This window comes from Podarcis filfolensis (genome assembly GCF_964270895.1).
Source record: "Podarcis filfolensis genome assembly, chromosome: 3".
Taxonomy (NCBI): Eukaryota; Metazoa; Chordata; class Lepidosauria; order Squamata; family Lacertidae; genus Podarcis; species Podarcis filfolensis.
The window spans coordinates 59698527-59726116 of NC_139606.1; the positions used below are offsets into that span (position 1 = coordinate 59698527).

Sequence of the window (27590 nt, forward strand, 5' to 3'; positions counted from 1 at the left end):
TCATCTTTTCAAGAGAAGAGGCTATACAAAACAAACTATTTCTGTACAAATCCAAATAACCATTTATTTTGGTAAAATTTATACCACCAGATTCTACTTTTAGCCAGGAAGTGCAAACAAAGCATGGAGACAGCTTGTTCCCTGACCCCAAATTCATTCTGTGTTGCTATAGCATCACCCTTGAGAAAATGGGGCTGGCTCTTTTCCTCTCCTTAGTTCTGCTCAATGGGCTTTTGTCAGCTGTTGAATTATAGCATTAAAATTTAAATACTGCAGATTTAATGGAGGATTATTATGACACCCTGACACATTCTTTCTGTTGCTGCGGGAAACAAACCCAGAGAATGAGCAGAAGACATTCAAACAACAACAAGGAGCTTTTAAGCCACGGTGATGTTGCATGTACATATATTTGGTAACAAGACGAAAGGCTCCAAACTTGATTATTATTGTTTCTGTACCAAAGGAGACTCCAAAGCTGCACAGATCACAAACCCTCTCAAATTAGGGTTGCAAACAATTGCATTCTTCCCCGCTGATTGTCATTCCTTTTGCAAGCTCATTTGTTTTGTATTCACTGAATGGAACTTTTTGCTTTACCTGTTCTTAGCCAAATACATACAGAAGGGGTGTGTGCATGCATACACATGTGTGTATTCTTCCATAGCACACACACATTGATTCATGAAATGAATGAAGGGGAGAGGGAGAAAAATCTGTAGCTGGCAGTCCCTGAATGCTGAGTTTGCATTGCATAGCTGTATGTATCTTTGGGAAAGCAGATGAGAGTATACAAAGAAAACCCCATCATGGGAAAATTCAGAAATGACAGGCCGGATGCTGACATTTTACCCCTAGCACCCCTTCAGATACTGCACAAGGCCTCCAGGAGCTGCACAATACCACAACTCATGATGTTTTGCCAACAGCATCTGCTGGTTCTAATGCTAGTGGCAGCAGCACGAGGCCACAGCTCCCTGTGGTGTAACATTCCTGCATTTTTCAGAGAATGAAAATCACCCTACAATGCACAATGCTACGCGATGCATTTATTATTATTTTTGAGACATACTTCTGGGGCAGAGAGGAGAGGGTGGAGTACTCAGCATTCTGTATGCCTCTTTACAGCAATAGAATTGTACTTAATGAAAAGGATGCAACACAATTCAAACAGCAAGAAGGCAGCTCTTCTTTGGGGAAATTTTAAATCATAACTAAAACATAAATAATTCCCATTTCAAAATTGCATAAGATAGTCTTTATTAATCATGATATTATTTACACATTTAGTCTGTGAAATGTGTATACTCAAAACTGGTAAAGATTCAGGCAACACACAAATAAAGATAGATTTTGGGATGACGTGTAGGGGGAGGAGAGGTAGGAAATCTTGTGCTAGCACTAATTTTGCCCTATATTTTGAAGTCTAGATGAAAGGAAAAGGTACCCACTTCTAAGTACCTAATCAATACAGAAGTATACATCAAACCTTTGTTCGTGGGGGGAGAAGGGACATCCTGTTTTCTCACACGAAAGCATGGTGGCCATTTTGGGTGCCATGATCTTGTGTGATTTTGCACCAAGATCTTGCCCAGAAAAAAAGCAAAAAAGCAAAAACAAAACAAAACAAAAACCCAAAATAGCTTTTTCCGGGCTGCAATCTCACATGTGCATCCCCTAAGCCATGGGTAGGCAAACTTGTAGTGTCATGTTTACAGAATCTCTTTCTGTCCCAAATGAATGAGGATATGCAAAGCTTACACTCAAAAATTGCATCAACATACAAATGCTAGATGGTAAAGATTACCTCATTGGCCCTGGAAACATTATCTAACCCACCTCTGTTGTAAGTTTTTCAAGATAGATTCCTGAGTTAACAAATAACACTGTTCTGGCGGGGAGATGGGATGGATTGCATACCTGGTTGATCTCGGTTAAATTATTCTGCTGCCCAAGGTGAATGTTGATGTCTTTTGTTGAGGACTTTCTTCTTTTTACTTTTTTTGCCAGTGAAGTGTCGGTTTGCCTGAAGGATGACTCCTGTAATAAACAACAGAAAGCTTATAAAAGGAAGGTGGGGTATAAAATTCATAAATCTATATTTTTAAGTTGGATTTGATGGATTGATTGATTTCAGAATGTATAAACAGCTATACATTCAGTGAACACCCAGACAGTTTACAGAAATAAGATACGAAAACATAATACAAAATACAAAACTTTATTTATATATTTATTTTAAAACAACAAAATTTATTCACTGTTTGATTGTTAGGTGTTTAAAATATGCCCTTGCAAGTGAGTTCCAAAGATTTCCCTCTTCCTTCAGCATACGAAAAGACCACACATTTGGTAAGTTAAAAATTGCTTTACTTACAAACTCTTCAAAGGTCTGGTTCATGTGTTTTTCCAAACACCAGTCAGAAAAGTTGCACGGGTAGTAAAACTTAGCATAGTTACAAAACTCCCTGATTATTGGTACAGTCTTTCCTGGAGAAATTGAACCTAGGACTCTCTGCATGCAGAGTATATGCTCTACTATTGAGTTAAAAAACCACCAGATCCACTATGATGGTGTAGGGAAAGCACATTATGGAGTGGAGAGTGATGAGTTGTATCTGTCAGTTCAGAGGAAAACGGTTTAGCTAGATCTGGACCCACCCAAAGAACAATCAGAACAAATAAAGAATTTGCGGGTCGTTCTTGACAAAATTGAACTCTTCAAATTACATTATTTTCTCCCCATACCGCAAGTATACCAACTTTCAAGCCATGCAAAAATTTACTAGAGCTTTTTATATGAAAGGTTTACAGCTATTTTTATTATGCTTTCCATATTCGTTTTAAGTGCCCCATTTCCAGGAAGCCTTATTTTCGGTAAGAAAGTGTGTCTTCGGAAATCACTTTTTAAAAAGAAAAATTGTCACTGGAAAGCAAACTTCCAGTTAAACAATATTTGGAACTGAAATAGTAACAGCTTTATTTTTAGGGTTTATTTTTATAAAAAAAGAAAAAAAGAAAAACATCACTTTCTATATTAGAAAAGATAGCATTGAGCAAATGGGTGCACTTGGAACAAAGGGAGGGTTGAAGGTATGGAAGGAACTGGTCTCATTTTGATTTAATGTTTCCAGCTTAAGATTCTTACCCAGTTCTTCACTCTACACTTCCACAAAGCAATTCTGGGCTAAAATGGCTCCCTGCCGCTCCCTGAACCAGCACTCTATGCATTGCTCTCCTGCCTCTACCGAACACTGACAACAGAGAAAAGCGTGCTTCTCAGCAAACCACCAACTAGTTGGGTTTTGGAATTACGTATGGTTCATATAGTTAAAGCTATGGTGTTCCCAGTAGTGATGTATGGATGTAAGAGCTGGACCATAAAGAAGGTTGATCGCCGAAGAATTGATGCTTTTTAATTATGGTGCTGGAGGAGACTCTTGAGAGTCCCATGGACTGCAAGAAGATCAAACCTCTCCATTCTTAAGGAAATCAGCCCTGAGTGCTCACTGGAAGGACAGATCATGAAACTGAGGCTCCAGTACTTTGGCCACCTCATGAGAAGAGAAGACTCCCTGGAAAAGACCCTGATGTTGGGAAAGATGGAGGGCACAAGGAGAAGGGAACGATAGAGGACGAGATGGTTGGACAGAGTTCTCGAAGCTACCAGCATGAGTTTGACCAAACTGTGGGAGGCAGTGGAAGACAAGAGTGCCTGGCGTGCTCTGGTCCATGGGGTCACAAAGAGTCGGGCACGACTAAACGACTAAACAACAACAGGCTGAAGGCAGATTGCTTGCCTCCCTTCAGCCTAGGCCAGTGTAGTGTACCCTCCTACATTCCTCAGATGAAAACAGGGACATTTCTCACTCCTCCGCCAACTGACCTTTCTCGATCCCCCATTTTTTTGCTCCCACCCCAAGAGCATTTCCTGTCAGAAGAAGGGAGAGTGCCAACGGGCACAGCATAAATGCCCTCCAGTGTCATAAGAAAACCCTTACATCACAATTTTATATTATTTTATCTTTTGGTACAAAAAAGAAAAGCACCCACAAATATATTTTAGAAAGGGACAAGATTAGACACGAGTGCACAAAGCATTGCCCTCTGCTCTGCTTTCCCCTTCTTCCTGCCCAGAACTGTCCTGCCCTCTGCCTTCCCCTCAGAGAGGACACGCCATGCAGCCTCTCCTCCTCCTCAAGTGCTGTCCAGCAGTCACTATGAGCTGCCTAAGGGAGGAGGCCAGCAGCTGCGGCCATGGAGAGAACATGGAGAGGCAACGGAATGCTCCCTCGCCACTCCTGCCATGGCTGCTCAGGACAAACACCAGCTCATCCTCCCTCCTGAGCTTGGTGGTGCTGGCACTGGTGGAGGAAATAGGGACATCCCAGGATCAAATCAAAAGCCATAAATGGCCTGCCTCGGGGATGGCAGCTTAAAGAACTGCAGGGAGGGGGTAGGATGAATTGGGCGCACATGCCCTCTAAGCAATTTCCCCAGCAGGCAACCTTCCACCATTTAAAGGTTTGCAAGAGACAGCAGTAATTGGCCTGGGAGAATATGTACCCTCTGAGCCAAATTATCCCACAATCCTGACTTTCCTGACTTTCTATTTACACAAACACACTACAATGCTTATTCCATATTCCATCTGATTTCCCTTTTCATCAACCTATAGCTTCTTTTAGTTTATATATAAAAAAAACTGTAAAACTGACTTTGGAAGGAGAAAGGACTGCCACAAAAAAATATTGTCCCTAACCCCACTAATCTTATGGGTTTTATATCAAAAGACCTAATTGTGCTAAACAGGAAGCAAATATATGTCATTCATATTTTAGCATCATGAGTTCTGCATGCTCCCTCTCATCTGATAAAAATTACTGATTTGCACAAAAAGCAAGCATTTCATGAAATAAACTTCAGTCACAAGAGCACAAGCCAATTTTAGAACATTTTCATATGGTTAAATATGCTTTGAAATTGATAAAATGTGAGATACACTTCCCATAAGAATTTCCTTCTCTTAATGTGACAAGCAACTTCTAGGGAGGTTCAAATGGAGATGCCAGCCTATATTTATAAAATACCTGGTCAGGACCAGGAGTGGATATTAGGTGGGAAAAACTCAACTTGATGAGTTTGGAGTAGGTCAGGTGTGGGGATGGTGGATAAATTCAATTCAGTTTGCATTTAAAGCCACATTTATCATATTTTCACTTTCCCAAACAATTTGAGAACTAAAACATAGCCATACTTAAAAATGTACATTTATCCAAATTTTGTGATGCAGTTCTCCAACCAATCACTGTTGACAGAAATGCATATATTAGGTAAAAGTATGCATAAGAATGAATATATTAATAAAAATAATATACGAAATATTTTATATGAGGAAAAATTGCTTGCAAAAAAAGAGAAGAAAATAGATTGAACATGGGGGGAGCACCAATCACATCTCCCGTACTTGTTTACTGAACATACAAAGATGATTGTGTGAATAACAGGTATAAATCTATTGTTAGCTTTTTCTAGTAGTACCGCAGTTACATTTTTGTAGTGCTTCCTTTGCAAGTACATTTAAGAAAGATTTTTTTAAAAAATGGCATTATATGTTATTATTAAATATCTGTAGTGCCAGCAATAAAAAAGATATTTATGCATTGCCTTCTTTTACAAATCTGTTCTGTAGCATAAAACTAATGTGATGGTAGCAATGAAGATTTATCGGCTGCTTGTTTTCCATCAGCATTATAATGGCTGCAGTTATGTTTTGGGAAGCTGCTAATGATCTACCTTGACTTCATCTACTACAACTGACATGACATCATATGCCTAGCCATGCTGTTCCGCTTTATAATAAAACAACCCAGCTAAAATGAAGGCGCAGTGCTTCACTTATTAGAAGCTTCCGGTTCATTCTTGTGGCTGTTATGATGCCACAAACAGAGTCACTTAATGGATGAAGGGTCAAACCTACCAGCTTCCTCATTAGGAAAGGGTGAACGTGTGACTAGAGCCTTAGAACAGATCATATTCTTCCTTTGCAGTTTTTACCTTAGAGTCATCAGATTGTCTGCCTTTATCTCCATCCACTTTATCTTCATTCCAAGGAGAAGGAAACTTGGAAGGAAGGAAACTTTGCTGCTCCAGAGCTGGCATCTCATTGGTTAACTTCTGCTGTGGCTTCTGAACCTGGAGAAACGTGAACATGACAAAAGGTTGCCGCAACCTTCTAAAGGATACCTTTTCTCTCAATTCAGCTGCCTTCCAAAATCATGCTTCCTCTTCTTCTGGCCCTCCATCTGCTGCTGAGTTTCTTTCAGTATTCATTTCTCTCACCTTTTGTTCCAGGAGGATCTCTGAATCTCTATCAGAACTTGGTACTTCTTGGTTCCCAGGTGTCTCCATCACAGGAAGGAAAGACTAGGTAAAGAGAATGACAACATACCAGATGTTTTTAGAACGTCAGCTCTTCAGGGTGTTTTCAGAAGTTGTTGGACTCAGGAACAGTGGCAGGAAAGCCGGAAGCACAATGGGAAGTACTTCACTGAGGAGCTGCTGTCCATTGCAGGAGGTGTGAAGCTACATTCATACATCATCTTAGGCACATTTGACTTTAATGATGTCAACACGGTTGCAGGCAGGATGGTTGAAATTGTGCAAATCAAGTCCTGAGCAAGTCTGCAAGCATGGCAGGTCTTTTTGTGCCAGAGCTGCTTGGGGATGCCTGGCACAAAAAGAGCTTTTAAGCTTTCGACCTTGCTTGAAGGGCTAGGCTACCTCAGCATGCTGGATCTGGTTAGTGATACGCATGCTCTCTCAATAGGGAGAACCTTCAATGGGATAAACATTTCAAATTTGTTTACATGTGCAGCATAGACGTGAATAAGCTGTTAACGATAATATAGTGGTTATTAGAGGACAAACTGAACAGAGATATGCTTCTTGAGGTTCTGCTTTTAGTGCTTCAGTAGAGTGTGATATAAAAGCTTGTTTCAGCAGAGTGTGATATCAAAGCAACGAAGAGCAAACTGTAAACAGGACTCAGCTAGGGAATAAGGAAAGGAATGCATTCAAATCTCAGTGATCTGCTAATGGGTTTTTACTGGATTATTTTGCAAGGCTCCAGAGTAACTCCAGATTTTCAAAACTGTCTCTCAGCCAGCCAGCCAATCTTCATTATTTTTAGTTAGCTCATTTACAGTTTTCATTTTATTGCTCTAATTTGTGAACAGCTGTGCCATCAAATTTAAATTCCAGTTCTTGTTTTGTTTAAGGTTAAATAACTTTTTCCTTCCAGCTAGATGTTTTTGAAACGTTAAAGGAGGCTGGAGAAGGGACAAGATGCCTGCATTATTATTATTTTTAAAAAGACTCAGTATGATAGCTTCTCAGTCAGTGATCTATGTTATTCCAAGTAACTATTTTGCCATAGACAATGGTGAACAGCACAAAAAAATACAAGATCTTTCTGATTGTATGACTAGAAGGAAGATCATGTTGTTGTTTTTCAGAAGAGTTGGAGGCTTCATGAAGAAACACCAGTGCCTGGACTGTGCACTCTTGTCTCACAATCCTCTCTGGGAACTTTACTTCCATAATGCATTTCAATAAAGAAGGGAATGGATAAAAGGAGAATGTACACCATGCCATGAATCATACTACCTCTGACTTAAAAAAAATTTGAACTTGAGTAAGGTTTTTGGTTCTTTTTATATAATTACTTAAAGCCAAAAGATCTATGTGTGTTCATGTACCACTAGGCAAAATGGCCTCTCCATTTTGTGACCTGATTCACCACAAGGAGTGGGAACATATATTTTTTTTGTTTGGAGGGCAGAGTGATCTTCAGGGGCGTAAACAAAACATCCTGGAGCTCTTAATGTAGCATCAGGCTGGCAATTGAGGGGCGCTGAGGGAGGAAGACGGCTACTGCAAAAAAGAAAGAGAAAACAATGCAAAGTGTGTGTGTGTGAGGGAGGGGAGGGAGGGAGGGAGAGAGAGAGATACCTGCCATTTCTTGCAAAAATGGCCCCATTGGAACAAGGCATTCTGTGAAATCTAAAATGGTGACTACCAGCCCAACATGTTCATACAAAGATCATACTCCCAACTGCTAAAAATACATAGGAATCCAGGCAAATTTGCCTCCTTTTTGTTACCAAACACCTCTTCCCTCTCAGTTCCAAATGATCAACCTTCTCCTGTTTCTGGTAGCCTCCCAGGGACATTGTATGAAAAGAATCTGGCTACCCCAATCTGGCTACCCCATCTTTTTTGTGTGTGTCACAACATACCACTATTTCCAGGGTATTTTCAGATACATTTTAAAACAGGCCTGGAAAAAGGCTTGCTCTTCATAGCCGCTCCAAATGGCTAGAAATTTCACTGCACACAGGTGGTGTAGTGACAATAAAGGTTTATTATTATTATTATTATTTAAATAGTTTTTAAAAAGAAAGACAAAATAAAAGGCAGTTCTTGGACCACTTTATAAAATTGTAAGTACTTTTCTGAAAGTTTCAAAAAATCCACACAGAGGTTGAAAACGGGACAGGACCAACTTTCTGTCTGTGAAATATTCACAGACCCAATTTCAGTGGGACTTACTAACTTAGCTTCAGTCCATTCCAATGTAAATAATTTATTGATAACACAGTGCAAACTGAACTGAGTAAAAGTCTGCATTACCGGACAGTTCTTATCAAAATTCTCATGCTGAGGAGGATTTGAAGCATTTGGTGCATTTGAAGGGTTCTGTCTACTGCTGCCTTCTGATAGTCTCATCCATTGTAGGGAAGAACTATCTGATGCCATCTGTTTTTAAAAAAATGCAAAATTTTAAAACAAATGTTATTCATATAAAGCAGTCCACAAAACACTTCTTTGCTTTCTAGGTTACCTGTTTAAAAAAACAGAACCACTGACAACCTCTCACTTTAACTTATATTCATCAAAGTTCTGTCCCCTTAAAGATGGTTGTTAAGACTTAATTTCAGTTAATAATGTCTGGGAATATATAACAAATAAGAAAAAATGAACTACTTGCAGAAGTTGAAAATAAATATTTCTTTCTACATTTCCCCCAGAGATGGAGGACTTGGGCATTCTAGAATGTGGGAAGTACATGCTATCCTTGGCTGTCAAAACATTAAAAATTTTGGGTTGTATCAGAAAGCAAAGGAAGCAGGAAGTGTATGGGTCTCTTGGTCCCTGATCCCTATGCTTTTCAGAATGTTTGAAGGCACTCTGTTATCTACAGAACATGAGCAAGTGTCAAGCCAGTTCAACCAAATTCATCTTTAGTGTATAGTTGAAACATAGTGGATAAGGTCTCCATTTATATTAGGCTGAAAGATTTTCCACCATATGTGGAAAGAATTGTTGCACACAGATCTACTAAAGTGAACAAACAAATCCTTACATATGCAATACACTATTGAACAGGTAATTTTAGCATCCAGCCCTGTGATCACAATCAGCAAACACCATCCAAAATCTGTGTACCATTAAGACTTAGAAGTGTTTCACTCATACCATCACTGGCCTACTTTTCATTTCACAGAGAGACATTATGAAATCTTAAATATGGTTGTAGGATTAACATACTGGGAAAATTCAAAAACATAACCATAATTAAAATACATTGCAAGCTTTTTTCCTCAGTACTCATCTTAACTACTGGATAAGCATATATGTCATTCTGTGGAAACCTCAAATCCTTGGTTGGTTTCAGGTTTTTTGTTTCAATGTGGGAGATTTAAGCTAGTCAACTTGAATACAGAATAGAAAAAAAAAAGTCCGGAGCTGTTTTAGAACATACGGTAACTTTTTCTGGAAATTCCCCTTTTCTCTCTAGGCATTTATCAAAGCAGGAAATGTCACAGGCACATACACCATACTTCGAGATTTCCAGGATCATTAAAAGTAACTATAGAATCTTTTGATAATTAAGAGCTTGGTTTGTGTTTAAAAGAATTTGGTTCATGTTGGGCAAATGAATGGTCTTCAACTGCAAACAGATACTTTGGTGTAAACATATGGTATCCTTTTAAAGAATGCACTTGACATTGGATGAAAAAGCAACACACGCTAGGGTACTAGTGAAACTGTATGCTCCAGTGATGTTTCCTGCTACACTTAAAGCCTGGAGAATGAAGAAGCCATTATAAGAAAATTAATATTTTCCCTTAATTGCTGTTGTGCCAAGAATATGTTTGAATGACATGAGGATTTATAATGCCAGCGTTCTGAATGACACATGTTGTGTACAGATCTTAAAATAAGACAAAACCACCATTAAGACCTGATTTGGTCCTACATAGTCAAGACATATGTACTCTTGGAAACCACATAATTTCAATAAGAGAGTTAATCAGTTCCTTGTGCAAGTCCTCTTTGTGAGAAAGCACAGCTGATTTTCAAACCATTAACCAAATTCACTAAAAGCACATTTAAAGCATGCTGCTTTTCCCAAAGAATCCTGTGAGCTGTAGTTTACTCTACACAGAGCTACAGCACTCCATGTATTGTCTTCTGCTGTTTATGTAAGAACTCACTTCAGAGATAATGATAAATTAAACTTCATTATTGATAATGCCTGGGAGCATGGACAAATTAGAAATTAAATCCTCCAGCCAGGTCACACCTTTCTGGGTACTGATGTCCTCGGTCATAGCTCATTTTTTTTAAGGAGCCATGTGTCAGATATTTAGTTGATAATGCATAATTACACCAATAACCCGGAATGAACTACAGTTCCCAGAATTCTTTGGGAAAAGCCATATGCTTTCAGTGTATGATGTGGATGTTAAATTAGTCAACTTCAGGATGGGATTAAGTCAGGCAGAAAATTTTAAGAAATTGGATTGGAATGACGCTAATAAACATAATTGACTGTCAAGTTAGAAGATTTTAATGCTAAATTCAAGTTTTGTTTCTTAGTGCAATTTGACCTATGAAGTCATCTTCAATAATGTTATACTATGCTGGAACAGGAACAAAAAACAAATGAACTGCTCTTCATCAGGCCAAAAGATTACAGTATTTGACAAAATTCCTTTCACTTCATGCCAATTACCACCCAAGTGTCTGAGGGTCAATTTTGTGAAGTGTTTCTCTCTTTCCATGAGGATAATATATGGTAAATGGATGTAGTAAATTCAGATAAACAACCTAGCAATAGAAACAAACACACTGTCATATTTTGAGAAAGGATCGACATGAATCAAGGGCAAAGGCTTTATATGTTAAACACTTTATTGTGCTTGTTTCCAAAATGCTGCTAACGCTTCACCATGTTGTTGTACAAGGAGTTCTGTACAATTTATGAATACTGTAGCCCCAAGTGAGGGCTGTTTAAATGGCCAGGAAGTGGACCTGAGGGAAGCCTTCCCACTCCATCAGTTCCACCCCCAGGCCCAGGCAATGTCCAGGCCTGCATCCCATTGGCCAACGCAGGCCAGGATCTGGTTCCTGATAGGCTGCACGGGCTTACGCCCACACCACCCATCAGGAAGGGGCACTGAAGCTAAGAGTCCCTTGTTGGGGTCCCCAGTGGAGCCTCTGCTGTCCTGCAACACCGCCACACCAGAAGGGTGAGCGGACTTATTGTACAAGGAGGTCTGTACAATTTAGTGAATACTGTAGCATCGGATTAGAGAGATGGGCAGATATTTTTGTATTTAGCTTTCCATTATGAGCACCAGGACGAATGCATACACCTGAGTTGCAATTCTTTCATTCTTATAGCCACACATTCACGGGTGAACTTTTGGAAAGGGCTGTGGTGCAGTGGAAGAATCTCTGCTTTGCATGCAGAGGGTCCAAGGTTCAATCCCAGGCATCTCCTGGTACATCTGGGAGTGCTTCCTGTCTGAAACCCTGGAGAGCCCCTGCCAGTCTGTGTAGACAATATTGAGCTATATGGACCAATGGTCTGACTCAGTATAAGGCAGCTCCCTGAGTCTGGGGATAAACATGTAAAATGGAAATTGGCGGTCATTTTCAGCAAGAGATTCAGATCTCTCAACACATTCAAATAGCACAAGGTGCAGCCTCTCCTAAACAGTATCACTTCAGTCTGGGGGTGGATCATATGTTGAATGTCCCTCCATTATTTAAAGTTTCCCTCTAGGAGAAAAATATGATATCCAGAGTGTGATGCAGACATTCTGCTCACTTGTAAAGCCTGCACATGAGCAGGGAGAGTGGAGATGAGCACACTGAGCTCAATATCCCATTGCCCACCAACTCCTGGAGGGCAATCACCAGTAGCATGAGGAGCTTTCACCAGTACTGGAGGTTCCCCACTTCAGGCTGTCACCCTCTATGAGTTGGAAGGAATAGAGGACAAAGCTTAGCGCATTTGTCCCTGTTCTTCCCACTTGTGTGCAAGATTTACACTTAAGCAGAATAGCTACATAGGGCTATAGAATAGCTACATAGAGAGTATTTTTACATGACGAAGCATTCTAATATGAAGTTCCAGACTTCAGCCTTAAGTGGTACAGTCCAGATGGACCACACCATATGTGATTTCTGCATATCAGTGCTCACACGTTGCTTGGGAATGTGGAAGACAGGTACCAGGCAGCCATTTTGTAAAGTAAAGGTAAAGGTAAAGGTACCCCTGCCCGTACGGGCCAGTCGTGTCCGACTCTAGAGTTGTGCGTCCATCTCACTTAAGAGGCCGGGGGCCAGCGCTGTCCGGAGACACTTCCGGGTCACGTAGCCAGCGTGACGAAGCTGCTCTGGCAAGCTGGCACCAGCGCAGCACACGGAAACGCCGTTTACCTTCCCGCTATAAAGCGGTACCTATTTATCTACTTGCACTTAGGGGTGCTTTCGAACTGCTAGGTGGGCAGGAGCTGGGACCGAAAGACGGGAGCTCACCCAGCCACGGGGATTCGAACCGCCGACCATACGATCGGCAAGTCCTAGGCACTGAGGTTTTACCCACAGCGCCACCCGCGTCCCATTTGGTACTGTAGAGTTATTCTCAGAATACGGCTGTCATTGGAATATCTACTTCTCACATATTTAGCTCTATGGGACAAAAGCGGCCAAGGAAACACAATTTAATCCCAAAGCTGTTCATGAAAAAAAATGCCATGAACCACTGACGTTCTTCTTGCTCTTTAAAATGGTCTAATTTAAGAAATTGAGATTTTTTTAAAAAAAAATGTCTGCAAGTATTTTTTAAAAAGTATGCCTCCTTCAACCCTACGCCAAGTCTTTGCCTGACATAATATAAAGGTCTGGTTTATAAATTAACGGCAAAACAGAGTTTATAATGGAAATAGCTATTGACCCTTGGCTGCGGCAGTGCATTTTCTGTGGCAATATTAAGTTACAACTCTGTTCCCTGGGCACAGCCTAGTGAGTTATATAACAGTGGCCATTGCATGATTGCTCAACTTCCTTTACCTAACCCTAATTGCATGCTGGACATAAAAAAAAACCTCTTCTATGACATGTTCAGCAGAGACACTGCTGACGCCACCAACCTCATCCACTGTTGCCTTTTAAGATGCTCCAATGAGATGCAGCATGCAGGTGCCACCCACCTTAAAAGGATATTTTGTTTTCCTGTCTCTCCTTTCCGAACTGAAAAGTGGTTTCTGACTAAAATGAACTAGTACAGTAAAATATTTGAACTAATAGGAAAAGGCGAAGCTACATGTACAGGGCATACTGTACTTAGGATTTTGGCTTAAATGTGAGACAGCCACCCAGACGAAGGAGGGAGGGGGGAAAGAAAGAACACCTACATTAAAAACAAAAAGCCTCCTTTTAAGCTCTTTTTAACAGCACAAGCATCCTAGAAACAACATACAGTGGTACCTCGGGTTAAGTACTTAATTCGTTCCGGAGGTCCGTTCTTAACCTGGAACTGTTCTTAACCTCAAGCACCACTTTAGCTAATGGGGCCTCCTGCTGCTGCTGCGCTGCCGGAGCACGATTTCTGTTCTCATCCTGAAGCAAAGTTCTTAACCCGAGGTACTATTTCTGGGTTAGCGGAGCCTGTAACCTGAAGTGTATGTAACCTGAGGTACCACTGTACGTCAAATGTTGTCTGGGTTTTGTATGCCATCCAGTCAGCTACATTAGTAGCACTGTAGCAAGTCTCTCCTGTGAGAGGCTAAAGAAGGACAGCGAAGCCATGGGGTTGAATGAAGTCAGCTTCTGGTTAGCTTTTCCTCCTGCACAACTATCTTAGCAGCCATTCCATTTGGTGACTAGAGTATCAATTCTGTAACTTTTCTGTAACTTTTGTTTTCCTCTTCCCATGCCATTCATTTTTCTTTTATGTTTCATGTCTATTACATTGTGAAATATGAAGCATAATGTTGGGATTTTTGGGGTGGCAGGTGGGGCGGGGAATATTTTTAGGTGCTTCCAATCCACTTCTTACTTACAATTGTTGAAATGAAAGGAACATCTGGAATAAGTTAACACTGTGCCAACCTCCCCACTGCTTCATCCTTCTCCCTCCTGCAACACAATAGCAATCCACCTGTTGGAAATCTAGCACAGTGGATCCAGTTCCCTTGACAGGCCACTGATGGGTTGGTGTTTTTGGTTAATCTGACTATGCACAGGGATGGATCTACTCTTGATGGGGTTACACTTCCCTTGAAGGAGAAGGTTCGTAGCTTGAGAGTACTCCTGGATCCTTTGCTGTCACTAGAGGCTCAGGTGGCCTCACTGCCTTGGAGTGCCTTCCATCAGCTTCGGTGGCCCAGCTATGCCCCTATCTGGACAGGGATAGCCTAACTACTGTTGTCTATGCTCTGGTAACCTCAAGGTTAGATTACTGCAATGCGTTCTACATAGGGCTGCCTCTGAAGATGGTTCAGAAACTTCAGCTAGTGCAGAATTCAGTAGCCAGGTTGCTCACGGTTTGAGCATAATACACCGATCCAGGTCCGACTGCACTGGCTACCAATTAGTTTCCAGGCCTCATACAAAATGCTGGTTTTGACCCATAAAGCCTTTAACGGCTAAGGACCACAATACCTCAAGGACCGCCTCTTTCCATATGAACCTACCCTGAGATCATCTTCTGAGGCCCTCCTTCATGTGCCTCCTCCTCGAAAGGTCCTGAGGGTGGCAACACGAGAACAGGGCCTTCTCTGCAGTGGCTCCCTGTCTGTGGAATGCTCGCCCCAGGGAAGTTCACCTGGTGCCTTCATTATACACCTTTAAGCGCCAGGCAAAATGTTCCTTTTTAACCAGGCCTTGGTTGATCTGATTTACCTCCTATGCCCTTTTAAAATGTGTTGGGGGGTAGCTATTGGGTTGTTGTTTTTATTTTTATTAGGTCTTTTGTGATTTTATATCTTGATTTTATTCTGTGAACCGCCCTGAGACCCCCGGGTATAGGGCGGTATATAAATTCAATAAATAATAATAACAATGCTGTGAAACTAATGAAGCTTCAGCTTCGGGGCCCTAATCCTGAAGGGGTCCCAGAAGTTCACATTACTCTAAAAAATTGGGTCTAATAGACCTTATTTGAGCCACACAACTCAAATTACTATTATTATTGTATATATTTCAACAATCCCAAAGTTTGAGAGTCAGTAGCACAGAAGTAAAGGTGGAGTGTTATGGTACAGTAATTTTAAGCAGTTAATGTTTTTTCCTCTAGGAAGGGCCAACATTATCTGGTGTTTACCCAGTACCATTACTTCACAGTTGAGATATCTTTTATCAAGTACACAGAATGACCCAATTTCCTAGGGATCAGAAGTCAGTTAATAGCCAATTTGCAGGCATCTGCCTCATGCAAAACAGCCTGTTTATAATATGTGTGTGTGTGTGTGTGTGTGTGTGTGTGTGTATAAAGTTTCTGTGGCTAGCAAACAGGACTAGTTTAGAAACTGCTTCTATAACAGTTCTTCAAGTCAATGACGCACTCCTGTAGGGAGGAGAAGGTTTTCTAATTTGCAAGCCGTGCCTTTCTCTACAAACCTGCCAAATAGCTCAAGTGTGTAATTGTACTTTCTTTTCTCTCTCTAAAAAAATCCCTCCTTAAGAAAACAAAATAGCTTTTCTTAAGTTTGGTTTCGGCTTTCAATGACTCACAAGTTACTCCTTATTGGGGCCCTCGTGTTTATATGCAGAGCATTTAGGACACCTACTGAAATGTTATCCCGACAGAAAGCTCAATAGCTCTAAAACCCCAGAGCCCCCAGTGCAGAGGAACAAGTAGCACTCTGTGCCAACTTTACAAGCCTAGAATAGTGCTGAGAAGCTGGCCAGCCAAACTCCTTGTCTTTGGAGGATGCTTTCCAGCTCAGTTTTGCTATCTGCCCTGCATGCTCAAATATACCTCAGTTTGTCCTGCGGAACTAAGAGTAGCTAAGGTGCAGTCAAATGGCCTGAACACAATTCAACTCCTCAAAACTCTTTTCGAAAAGTAGTATAGAATAGAATGGAAATTTGGTCATGTATGGTTTTGACTGGTGGGGCAGAGTGGGTGGGTGGAGTCATACATCTCCCCCAGTAACCAGCCGCCACTGGAAAATCCAAAGGCTCTGCTCCGGAAAAGTGAAAATATGCATAGGGCTGGGCCTGGGAAGGACCCAAATGTGTAAACAAATCCAAGCCAAGCCCCACCTCTGCAATGGAGTCTTAGGGAGGAAAGGGATTTATCCAGATTTTTAAGAAGGTGCCATGGACGGGGTGCAGAAAAGAGAAGAGCCCACTGGACTTTCTCTGTTGCACCTCGAAGAGTCCCCTTCATAGCACGAGGAAGGAGATAAAGGGGATGTGTAGACTGGGTAAAAGCTGCTGCCTCCATTGCTTCTGCCCAGCACTCAGTGTAAGTGTTCTTAAATGAGTTTGTTCGCTCCTGCACACCTGGTTTGGTGTGAAGGCATCTGGTGGTGGTGCTCTAGGGAAGGGAGAGACTCAGCTCCCTTGCACAGTGGTTGCCTGGGATCACGCTGCCCATCATCCAGGGGACATTGTGTGTTGGGTAATCTTACCCTAGGAGCCCATTTCTCAGGAGCTGAATCGCTCTCATTCAAGAGCAGCAGCAGCATACACCTTCCTGCACCACTTAATGCATCAGGTTAGCAAGGAGTGTGCTAGTGGCTCATAGTGCTGTGGTGAGGCAGGGTGGTGGCCCCCTGTGAGCTCCTGGGCCTTTGGTCCAGCCCGATCTGGCCTGCCTAAGAGGGCCAACACAAAAGTGGTGTTAGCCTCCTGGGATGTGAGCACCATTGAGGGGGAAGGACAAGGAGAAGAAGCCTTTATTTTACATGTCACAATATTTATCAGATTCATCATCTCTTGACCTTAGTACTTTAGCAGTGTTGTTTTCTGTCAAATGACATTTGGTGCCTGTGAATCAGCACAAAAAGTGGAATAAAAAGTGAACATTGAGCAGTCTAACAGATATACTTCTATACTATTTAACAGCATTTGAATACAGTTTAATCGCCACTTGCCATGTGTGGGTGAGGAGTAGAGATTTAGCTTTTTCTGGATAATTTTGGTTAGGAGCAGCTTTCAGATTATCCACCTCTGATAACTCACATGAACACTTCAGAGTTGAGATGATGCAGAAGGAAGAGTCCTTCAAATGTTAACGTTCTCTTGCCTATTCACAAGATTAGCTCAAGGTATTTAGTTAACAGAAGCATCAATTCACAAGAAGAAACACAAACTGCAACAATGAAGTGCCTGTCTCCACCTGGTGTCCATTATTCTACATTAACTAAGCAGTCCAAGTAAACATATTTCCTGAGTACCATTATCTTTATATTCTTCTAACAAGAGTTAAGATTTAGGTTTGTATGCTGCTATTGTTGTTGCTGGTTTTCTTGGAAGGCAGACTTCAAAAGCAAAATGTGAATATTTAAATTCTAAAATGCTACAAAATTTTGAATTTTATGTTTCCTCCTGACATATTTTTCACCTGAATGCTCGGTGGAATACTGAAAGAGAGCACTGAAATAGCTTGCGAACTGCTCTGCTAAATCAGAAATCCAGACCCTGACTCAAAATGATGAGATTATCCATTGAGACAAGGGCTGGTGAAGCATGAAGTCTGAAGTGCTTCAATAGTGCTTTTGTCCTTAGGTCAGTCCCTCAGGGAACGCTGAATGCTGTGTCAGCAAAACGAAGATGCATTAAGCTGTAGGGCTGGGCGCCTGTATATGCGGGCACATAAAATGGTCTTCCTTCCAATGCACCAAGGGATTTCGTGGGGATGAAGTCTCTGGCAGTTATTGCGGGAGCCACCCTGATGTAGGAGAAGGATGGGGCCTGCCCAGTGGCTGAGTTCATCTTCGGAGACTGGTGATTTCAAATAACAACTGGCTGCAAACTAGTAGAACTAGATTACTTCCACACCTTCTGGATGTGACCATATCATGGAATCTGAGAATCATGGGTGTTTTAAGAGGATAACTCAAGGGGTTTCAGCCCTATACGCATAGATCTCAAGGAGGTTTGCAAAACAAAATTACAATATAAAAAAAAATATAAATTACAATGTAGAAATAAGAACCAAAACCCTCCATCACAGGGTCAGGTTTTGTAAATAAACCATATATCCTAAAGACACCACAGTCTCTGCTATCCCTTATTCCAAGGAAACCAAACCCTGGAATCCCTGGAATCTCACCCTGCTTGGAGATTGGGGTGGCCTGCAGCAATATAACAAATTCAGGTTGCATGTTAATATGCCATACTGAGAACATCAAATGTTATCTTCCAGCAGTTGTGCTGTCTGTTGGTGTATAATAGATAAGAATTGTGAAATAATTACAAATTAGCTGTAGAGGATAAAAGTTTTTTTTATAAAACCATGTGTATGTTCTTGATACACTTTGCTCTTTTAAAGAATCTGTCTTCTTACACCATCACCTGATTGTATGAAATTCGGATATAGCTATCTTAATTGCCGTCACATTTTAAAGAAAGCAACCTACTCTCCATTTTAAATATCTGAAAGTGGATAGAAGCTGAAGTAGGAAAATGAACCTAAAGCCAAGCAATGCAAGACTCCGGTATACATTTTAAGGGCAATTTCTGTTTTGCAGAATGTCCATTAATCTTTTAACTGGCAATAGCTTAAGCTGAAACTTGGATTAGATTTAGACACATGGTAGCAATGTGTCATCCATTTTCCTTCTGATTGCCTTCCAAACAAGTGCAACAACTTTGTCACTTTTTACAATTCCACAGAACTTTGAAAGAACAATCACTAATTCTGCACACAGCTGCGTTCGGTGGAGGGAGGTGGAATGAAAGCATGGTCACTATTGTTTGTGACTAATCATCCTAAAGAAACTTGTTGGCTCGTTTTCACGTTATTTTCTTTTCATGTTTTGTCCTCCATTACCACAAAATGCTTCCGCTATTATAGTGCTAATAAATTTCTCAGTGGGAAACTATTAAAAACTATAACTGATGTAAAAAAAGAAAAGAAAAGAAAACAAACAAACCTCTCTTTAATCAGTTTCTCATGCCAAAGCTTAGCAGCAGTGAGCTGGTCATATGCAACATAATAAAAAATAGTTTTAATCAGTTCCTTGCAAGAGCACTGGCTCAAATGCTGTTCGGTGTTTTCCCATTGCTATTCTGCCTATAGATCAGGAGTAGCCAATATGGCGCCCTCAAGATGTTGCTGGACTACAACTCCCATCATCGCTGACCATTGGCCATGCTAACTGGGGCTGATGAGAATTACAGCATCTGGAGGGCATAATGTTAGCTAACAAAGTTTTAGCCCAGAGGTTACCAAATTGTGGTCCACGAGCTTTGTTCAGGTATTTTGTGGCACATCTGTAAAAATAGAATTAAAAAAACTTTACAGCATTTAGCAGAGCACATCACAGTCTCCGAGACCCTCAGCAACTTTGAAATGGCCAAGGGGGTAGGGGAAGTTGGGGAACCATTGCTTTAAAATTTTATGAAATTGAGAAATATATACAGAAGCCTGTAGAAAACATAGTAGTGAACTTTGCAATGGAGGCCACATCAGTGGTAAATATGGAAGTGAGAGCTGGACCATAAAGAAGGCTGACTGCCAAAGAATTGATGCTTTTGAATTATGGTGCTGGAGGAGACTCTTGAGAGTCCCATGGACTGCAAGAAGATCAAATGCATCCATTCTTAAGGAAATGAGCCCTGAGTGGTCACTGGAAGGACAGATCCTGAAGCTGAGGCTCCAATACTTTGGCCACCTCATGAGAAGTGAAGACTCCCTGGAAAAGACCCTGATGCTGGGAAAGATGGAGGGCACAAGGAGAAGGGGACGACAGAGGACGAGATAGTTGGACAGCGTTCTCGAAGCTACCAGCATGAATTTGACCAAACTGTGGGAGGCAGTGGAAGACAGGAGTGCCTGGCGTGCTCTGGTTCATGGGGTCATGAAGAGTCGGACACGACTAAACGACTAAACAACAACAACAAAGGGAAGCTAGACTTCAGGGACCAGGCACTCAAGTGTAACACTGCCTGAAATGATTTTGGAACAGGTTTTTCCATATTATCATGCAATATAGAGGCATAAATGAGCAGTGTGTATATCTAGCAATTTGCAGACACTCTCAGCCACAAATCTGATAAATGACAGAGGGCGGGAAGAATGGATTTTAGAATGGAAAGCAAAATTTTATAGAATATTAAATTCTGATTAGTATAGCAGGGTGAACCTAAGAGTTTTCCCTGAGTAGTCAGGTGCAGAACATCGGGCCCATAATCTGAGCCAGGTTCACCGGTAAAAAGCTTTGTCCGCCAGGACTCAATCCTGGAAAACAGGGTGAATAACAAAGATAACTGAACTTCCTCTGAGCTTTTATGGAATGCTTTTCCTTTAACAGTCGATATACACTGAAGATTGTGGGGTGTCAAAGTTTTCAGCTAAATTCTGCATGGTTCTAGGCAGTCCTGTGATTAACCCCACCCCTCTCTCTTTTAAATGACCTACTGTGTTCCAGTGTATAGAGCAGGTTGGCATGGTGGTCTTCTATCAAGAAATAAACTCATAAAAGGAGGGGGAATATCCTTTAAAGCACAGGGTGGCCTCCAGAGTGGAGCAAAGGATTTTGTACAGTGAGATGTGAATCTTGAAATGCTGCAACATCTTCTTTAAAACCTGTATAGAACCAAAAATACCTCCCTATCAGAAAGAACTGGGCTAAGATGTTTTGGTAGGAAGAGACACATTGGGACCCTGGCACAGGTATTATGTTTCTAAAAACAGGGAAAGCACACTTTCAAACTGTAGTGAAGAAATGAAGGAAGAATTTTATCCACTTTGTTCTGCCAAACATGAAATCAGAGAACTAACTAAAGCATTTGAAGTATTTGGGTCAACACATTAGTTCCCACAGTGGGTACAGCATAGAATATGGCAGAGTACACGGGGTAATTACTGAAATACCAAAAAGGGAGGATCCTTTTTCCATGTTCACGCAAGCACAGCCCATTAATATTCCTGCATCCATTACCTTCCAACAACAGCAGGAAATTTGATAGCTGAAAGGCGGGAGCACTTATCTTCAGTTTACAATCCAGTATTAAAACATTTAGACCAATATATCTACTTACAGTGGCAATGTAATATCATTGTACAGGACACTGTGGTATCCCAGAAGATGGTAGTCAATCCTATACACTTATTTATGAGGGTGGCAAGTTTTTGTATTTGATACTTAGTTGAGTGAGACAATAAGAACTTCAAACTCTAGTTTCAAACATTTGCTTTAGCAATGGAAGAGGAACATCATAATTAGCTAAAGACTACATTTGTTTTACAGAGACCTTGCAATATTGGTGTTAGATAGTGTTTATGAGGCTGCGGTCACACCACCATTTACTGCGCACTCGCTGAGTTTCCAGTGAGAGCCAGTGTGGTGTAGTGGTTAGGAGCGGTGAACTCGTAATCTGGTGAACTGGGTTTGCTTCCCCACTCCTCCACATGCAGCTGCTGGGTGACCTTGGGCTAGTCACGCTTCTCTGAAGTCTCTCAGCCTCACTCACCTCACAGAGTGTTTGTTGTGGGGGAGGAAGGGAAAGGAGAATGTTAGCCACTTTGAGACTCCTTAGGGTAGTGATAAAGCGGGATATCAAATCCACACTCTTCTTCTTCTTCAGTGTTGGGTTTTTAATCCAAAACAATAAGTATCCTGCAATTTGTTTTACGATACAGTCGTACCTTGGAAGTCAAACGGAATACGTTCTGGAAGTCCATTTGACTTTCAAAACGTTCGAAAACCAAAGTGCGGCTTCTGATTGGCTGGTGGAAGCTCCTGCAGCCAATCAGAAGCCACGGAAGCCCCATTGGACATTTGGCTTCCAAAAATAGTTCCCAAACCAGAACTGAATGCCCAGTGAATTGAGACAGCCAGACCTATTACTATCCACAATATTTTCTCATATACTTTAAGCCACTGAGAGCAGCAACAAATATTTCAAAAACAAATCATGCATAAAGAAGTGTGGATTTCTCGACAAAGTTTTGTCCCAGATTTGCAGATCTGTGGCTCATCTGCAAAAGTAGAGCTTAATATTGAACCACCCTGAGACCTCTGGGTATGGGGGTATATAAATTCAGTAAAAACAAACAAACAAACAATTCTCTTCCATATTCTTACCAAGCCCCCTCCCATCTAAGGCATTGCTTAGTTCCTGGGCTTGTACTGAAGGAAGCCTCACTACAAACAGTGTGTGTATTAGACTGGCAGAAGGACAGGAAGCAAAGAGTCAGAAGCATCGGGAGGGGGGGAGAGAACAGAGCTTGCACAAACTTTTTTAGAAAGCCAATTGGACAGCCAGAGAGAAGAAGAAAAAGGAAAGGCCTATGAGGAACAGAGACAGATGGATAAGTGTGTGCCACATAGAAGACAGACAGACAAGAAAAGTTGGGGAAAGCTTGGGAAGAAGAAGAAAAAAAAAGGAGGAGGAGGAGGAAGAAGAGGAGGAGGAGGATTAAGGTCTGCCTTTTTTCTGAAAGTAAGGTAATCCCTGAAAACAGAGCCTTCTCTGTAGTGGCACTTTGGCTCTGGAATGTTCTATCTCTAGGGGAGTTTGTCTGATGCCAGGTGGCAAAAAGGGCCAATTGATTTCAACACTGCTTTATCAGTTATGCTTTAATGGCTTGTCTTTTGTTTTGATGGATTACATTCTCTATTTTGAGTAACCATGGGAATCTTGGATTTTTGAGCAGGGTACCAAATAAATAAGAGGTTTCGCCCCACAGTCTGGTGATTACGTGGCTAGGAGGGGTGGGAAGCCATGGAATTCACCAATCAAAGTGTTGGCTACAGTCCTCTAGTCATGCTAAGTATCACTGTGGTAAAGGAAAAAGGAACTCCAATCAGGTCCAGTGCTGAATGCAAACAGTTGGGGAAAATTACTGGAAAAACACATGCAAACCACATCAGTGATAATGTAGTGCATTAGACCTCCTTCCAAAACACCTAATGAGCGAGACAGGAGCCACAGCAAAATAAACTTCCTAACGGGGAGATATTTTAGGGCAGGACTACTTGTCTAGTGGTTTGACATGATCCAAATTAGTTCAGCAGGGCACTTGTTGTGTACATTATCTGTGATACTGGTGACCTACGTGTATTTCCAGACAGCACTTTCCTGAATGTTAAACAGGCTGGTTGGACACATCTAATATTCACAAATCACAGCCAGCCACATTCATTCCTATTAGTTCAGCCAGGTAGAACCATGGCCTGTAGAATCAGGAAAGGATAGGCAGTATGAAACAGCAACTGTTTCATGAAATCCACCTACTATTTTATATACCTCAGCATCAAGCTTCCATGCACTTTGCTGAAGATACCATGTAATACTTTGAGTCCTTCTCAATGTAGATTGCAGTTATGCTGGTGGTTGTATGCTTGTTACAAGATACATTTGCCTGCATCTCAAATAATGGATTTTGCACCAAACAATTTTAAGTACTGTACTTTATAACATAAATAAAAGTTAAATGAATGTTGCTGAAAAAGAACCTGCCACATCTTCAGATTTTGAATGTGCATATGAAGTTTCTTGGATTGCAAATGTATATAGAATTCTATTTTGTGCTACTCCACTATGCTGCTAGGAAAAGCATTTTTTGTTTGTTTGTTACTGCCATGCCTTCTTGTTATAGACTGCAAGCTTCCCTGATCAATTTAAATTTTACTTTTTGTTACCTGCAGCCAGAAACTAACCCACCCAACTGATAAACTGCTGTTTAGCAAAAATGTCTCTTATAAGCTGGAAATCCACAGCTATGTAGGTTGCATGATTAATTTTAGCTGATGTGGTTTGCAGGTGGTTTCTGGATGCCATAAGCATGGCTGGCACATTGCAAAAGAAACAGGATGCATGCTTCAGATATCTAATATTACACGCGCATAATTAATGTGGTCCACATGTTGTTTGCAAGATGTTTATGAGGTCTTGATGTGGCGAGGGCATCACTGATGTGGCTTGCTGGAGATTTACAAGAATTTTTTCGATTTGTTTTTGTTCAGGGAGAGGTTGATCTGGACTCTACAGTATATTCATCACTGCTTGGAAGTTTCTAACGATATCTTGGCACACTACCAACAGTTAACAGCATAATATGGGCATTTTTTTAAAAAAGGTATCTGACTCTTGAAGCCACGAGGGCTTTTAAAAAAACTAGGTGTCCATCATATTCTCAGAAGGACAGACCACCCACATGAGCAGTGAAATGACAGATAAAAATCTGTTGAAATCAGGTGAAAATACCTATGTTTTGCCAACACCAGCTGGGATGAAAAGCAGCCTACCTCAATGCATTCCCATCTTTGTTATTTTTGTGGGAAGATGAGTTGAACTGAAAGTGAATAAGTAACTGTGTAAGCAGAGTCCTCTTCAAAGAGTTATTTCTTTCCCACTGGTAAGCTGGTTCCTAAACACCTACAAAGGAAATGTCTGTTGGAGCGAAAAACACTGAACAGAATCCATGTTATGTGATATTTTGATTCCCCCAAGGACTGAGAAGTGAAAGAACCAGCTCCCTGAATGCTCCCTGAACGTTTTTGCTTGGAATGTTTATGGAGTGGGGTTATAATCCTTTGATTTGCATCTCTCTTCTTCATCTTCTTCTGCTCAACATAGTGGCCAGGATCCAAAGAACAGTACAACTAGTGCTGTGTGCCAAAAGAAGGCTTGAGCTTATGTTTTTCAAACAGCAGCCAACATGCCTTATGGAACACAATGTTTGTGAAACTAAGGATGCTTTCAAAAGCAGTTTGTGTACTATATTGCATGCAGGCCTGCTCTTCAATAATAATAAAAACCCCAGAAAATCCCATTGGGCATGCTTAAACCCTACAGCTTACCTAAAGTTGCTCTCTGGACTATGGCTATTAAGTGTAGGTCAGCACTGAGTGATTTGAAGAATGTGCCCATGTAGAAAAACACACGCACTTAGTGCTATCGCCGATATTAATCTAAGTAGAATCTAGGTCAAATTTTCTTTGGCATCACATGTTTGGAATCTTGCTGAAAAATTCTGGCAGCTTTTCCAAAATCCTACAAGATTCTGTCAGATCTGGGTCACATTCATCACCTGTAGCATCAAAGAGATGGGGTGGCACACACAGAGAAAGAGAAAAACAGGGTTGCGGGGGAGAGAGAGGGAGGAGAGAGCAGGGGCTGGGAGGGAGATATGGGGTACATATAACTAGAGAAAGTGATGAGGTTGCAGAAAGAGGAGGGGCATGTAATGAGGTAAACTCCACCCACTTCTGGCTCTGATCCCAACACCACTGGAATAAAGTGCCAGTTTACCCCTAAGAGTGGCTGGGGAAACCCAGCTAGGTGGGCAGGGTATAAATAATAAAATTATTATTATTATTAGTAGTAGTAGTAGTAGTAGTATTAGTATTATTATTATTAGATAATGCAGTCCTTGGCAGGAGAAAAAGGTTCCCTACTCCTTATGTAAATGAACTTTTAAAAGCTATGGGTTGTATATGTCTGAATATGGGGATTTTTTTTTTATGTACAGATAATATGCTGAGAAGTAATCAGATACAGAAAAAAAAATAAGGAAATGTATTTCTTTTTAAATTTCAAGCATGAAATCAAGCAATCTACTTCTGTTCTTTGTTTTTACAGAAGATCTCACTTTAACTCAGGGGGAACTTAAGATAATATTCCTGTACCTGAGGTAACTTGACCTGGATGAACTGTGTTGGCTCTTTCTCGCTCTTATACACGTGGAAGTTTTCCTTCAGAGATTTGATGTTGTACATACGATCGTTAGAGAAAGGAGACACAGGCCTTGTGAAGATTTTCTTGTGTTGTACTTTAAAGGCTTTAGGCTCTGTTAGATATGGAAATGAGAGAGAGAGATGGATTTTCGACAGCATTCTTAAAAGGAAAAACATGTAATGGCGTCTATACAGTGGGCGTGCTACATGTATTAAATTCTCACTGAGAAAGGATTTTCTCCTGAACACACTATTCTCATTTATGCCAGGGGTGGGGAGACTTTGGCCCTCCAGATGTTGCTAGCAAGCATGACCAATGGTCAGGGATGATGGAAACTGTAGTTCACCAACTTCTGCTTATGCATACTTGGTGTTTGCAAAGAGTGAATTCATTACTTGACTGTGGATCCTTATCACCACTGACAAGATGGAGGTATCAGCATGGCTAAGGAAACCCCAAGGTTTGCAGAAGTACCAAAAACTTAAAGGAGCAAAAGTTCAGGGGCGAACCCTAAACATAGTCCAAGAATGATCATGCTCAGTAACCACAGAATGCTGACCAATGTTGAGAGGTGGTAAAATGGAAGAGTATGGCAGAAGGGGGAATGAATGAGGAACAGAATGGATTTTCCTGGAAGAGGGCTTGGATAACTGGCTCCCACATTACACCACATGGCAATGCTTTGTTACAGGTCCCACTTGTGAAAGTGGAATTTTGAATGGTCAGGATGGTAGTCAGTGCCAAAATTCTCTGCGTAAGAGATGTCAGCAAACACATGAAATGCCTCAGCGCACTGCAGGCTCAAAGTCCACATGGCTTGAAAGACTTGTCAGACTTGGTAGTATAGAGCAGGCTTCCTCAGCCTTGGCCCTCCAGATGTTTTGAGACTACAATTCCCAGCATCCCTGACCACTGGTCCTGCTAGCTAGGTGTCAGGGAACTGTCATCTGAGACGAAGGAGGTGAAAGGGCTCATGGAGGGTGAGAGAGACCACTCAGCGGAGGAGGGGACCAGCAGGGGGAGAAGTGGAGTTCCAAGGGAAAGTGAGTCGGAGGGAGGGCTCAGAGACACTTCAAGCGAGAACAGTGGGGAGGTTTCAGGACCTCCCGTAGGGACACCCACTCCTCGGCGGAAACTGTCACGCCGAGAGTCCAGAAGACGCGTTTCCGTTAAGGAGCTTTTATGCTGGAAGAAGTTCCGTAAACGCCCACTGTCCGATTCTACGAGCGATTGATGGAGCCATGCTTAAGGAGCTCCATCACAGACAGAGGTTTGGGAACTTAGCCAAACTCTGAGGGATCAGGATTTTACGCACAAGCAGCTCACCATCCCATCACAGCAATCGGACAGTCCCTGAAAGCAGCTTG

The 27590-nt window shown here is 41.4% G+C and overlaps 1 protein-coding gene and 1 long non-coding RNA gene across 2 annotated transcripts in view; one reads left to right on the plus strand and one right to left on the minus strand.

Moving 5' to 3' along the window:
- LOC310760040 overlaps positions 1 to 27590 on the plus strand; it is a 592410-nt gene that overhangs the window by 409869 nt on the left and 154951 nt on the right. The gene's annotated exons all lie outside the window — the stretch shown is intronic.
- Positions 1 to 27590, minus strand: part of LOC310759012 (uncharacterized protein) — a gene marked incomplete at its 5' end in the record, with an annotated part of 137849 nt that overhangs the window by 75983 nt on the left and 34276 nt on the right. The window contains 5 exons of the mRNA XM_083605773.1: positions 1921 to 2040; positions 6058 to 6195; positions 6343 to 6426; positions 8695 to 8820; positions 26175 to 26335. Of these exons, the coding sequence (XP_083461899.1) occupies positions 1921 to 2040; positions 6058 to 6195; positions 6343 to 6426; positions 8695 to 8820; positions 26175 to 26335 (629 nt within the window). The remainder of the gene's footprint in view (positions 1 to 1920; positions 2041 to 6057; positions 6196 to 6342; positions 6427 to 8694; positions 8821 to 26174; positions 26336 to 27590) is intronic.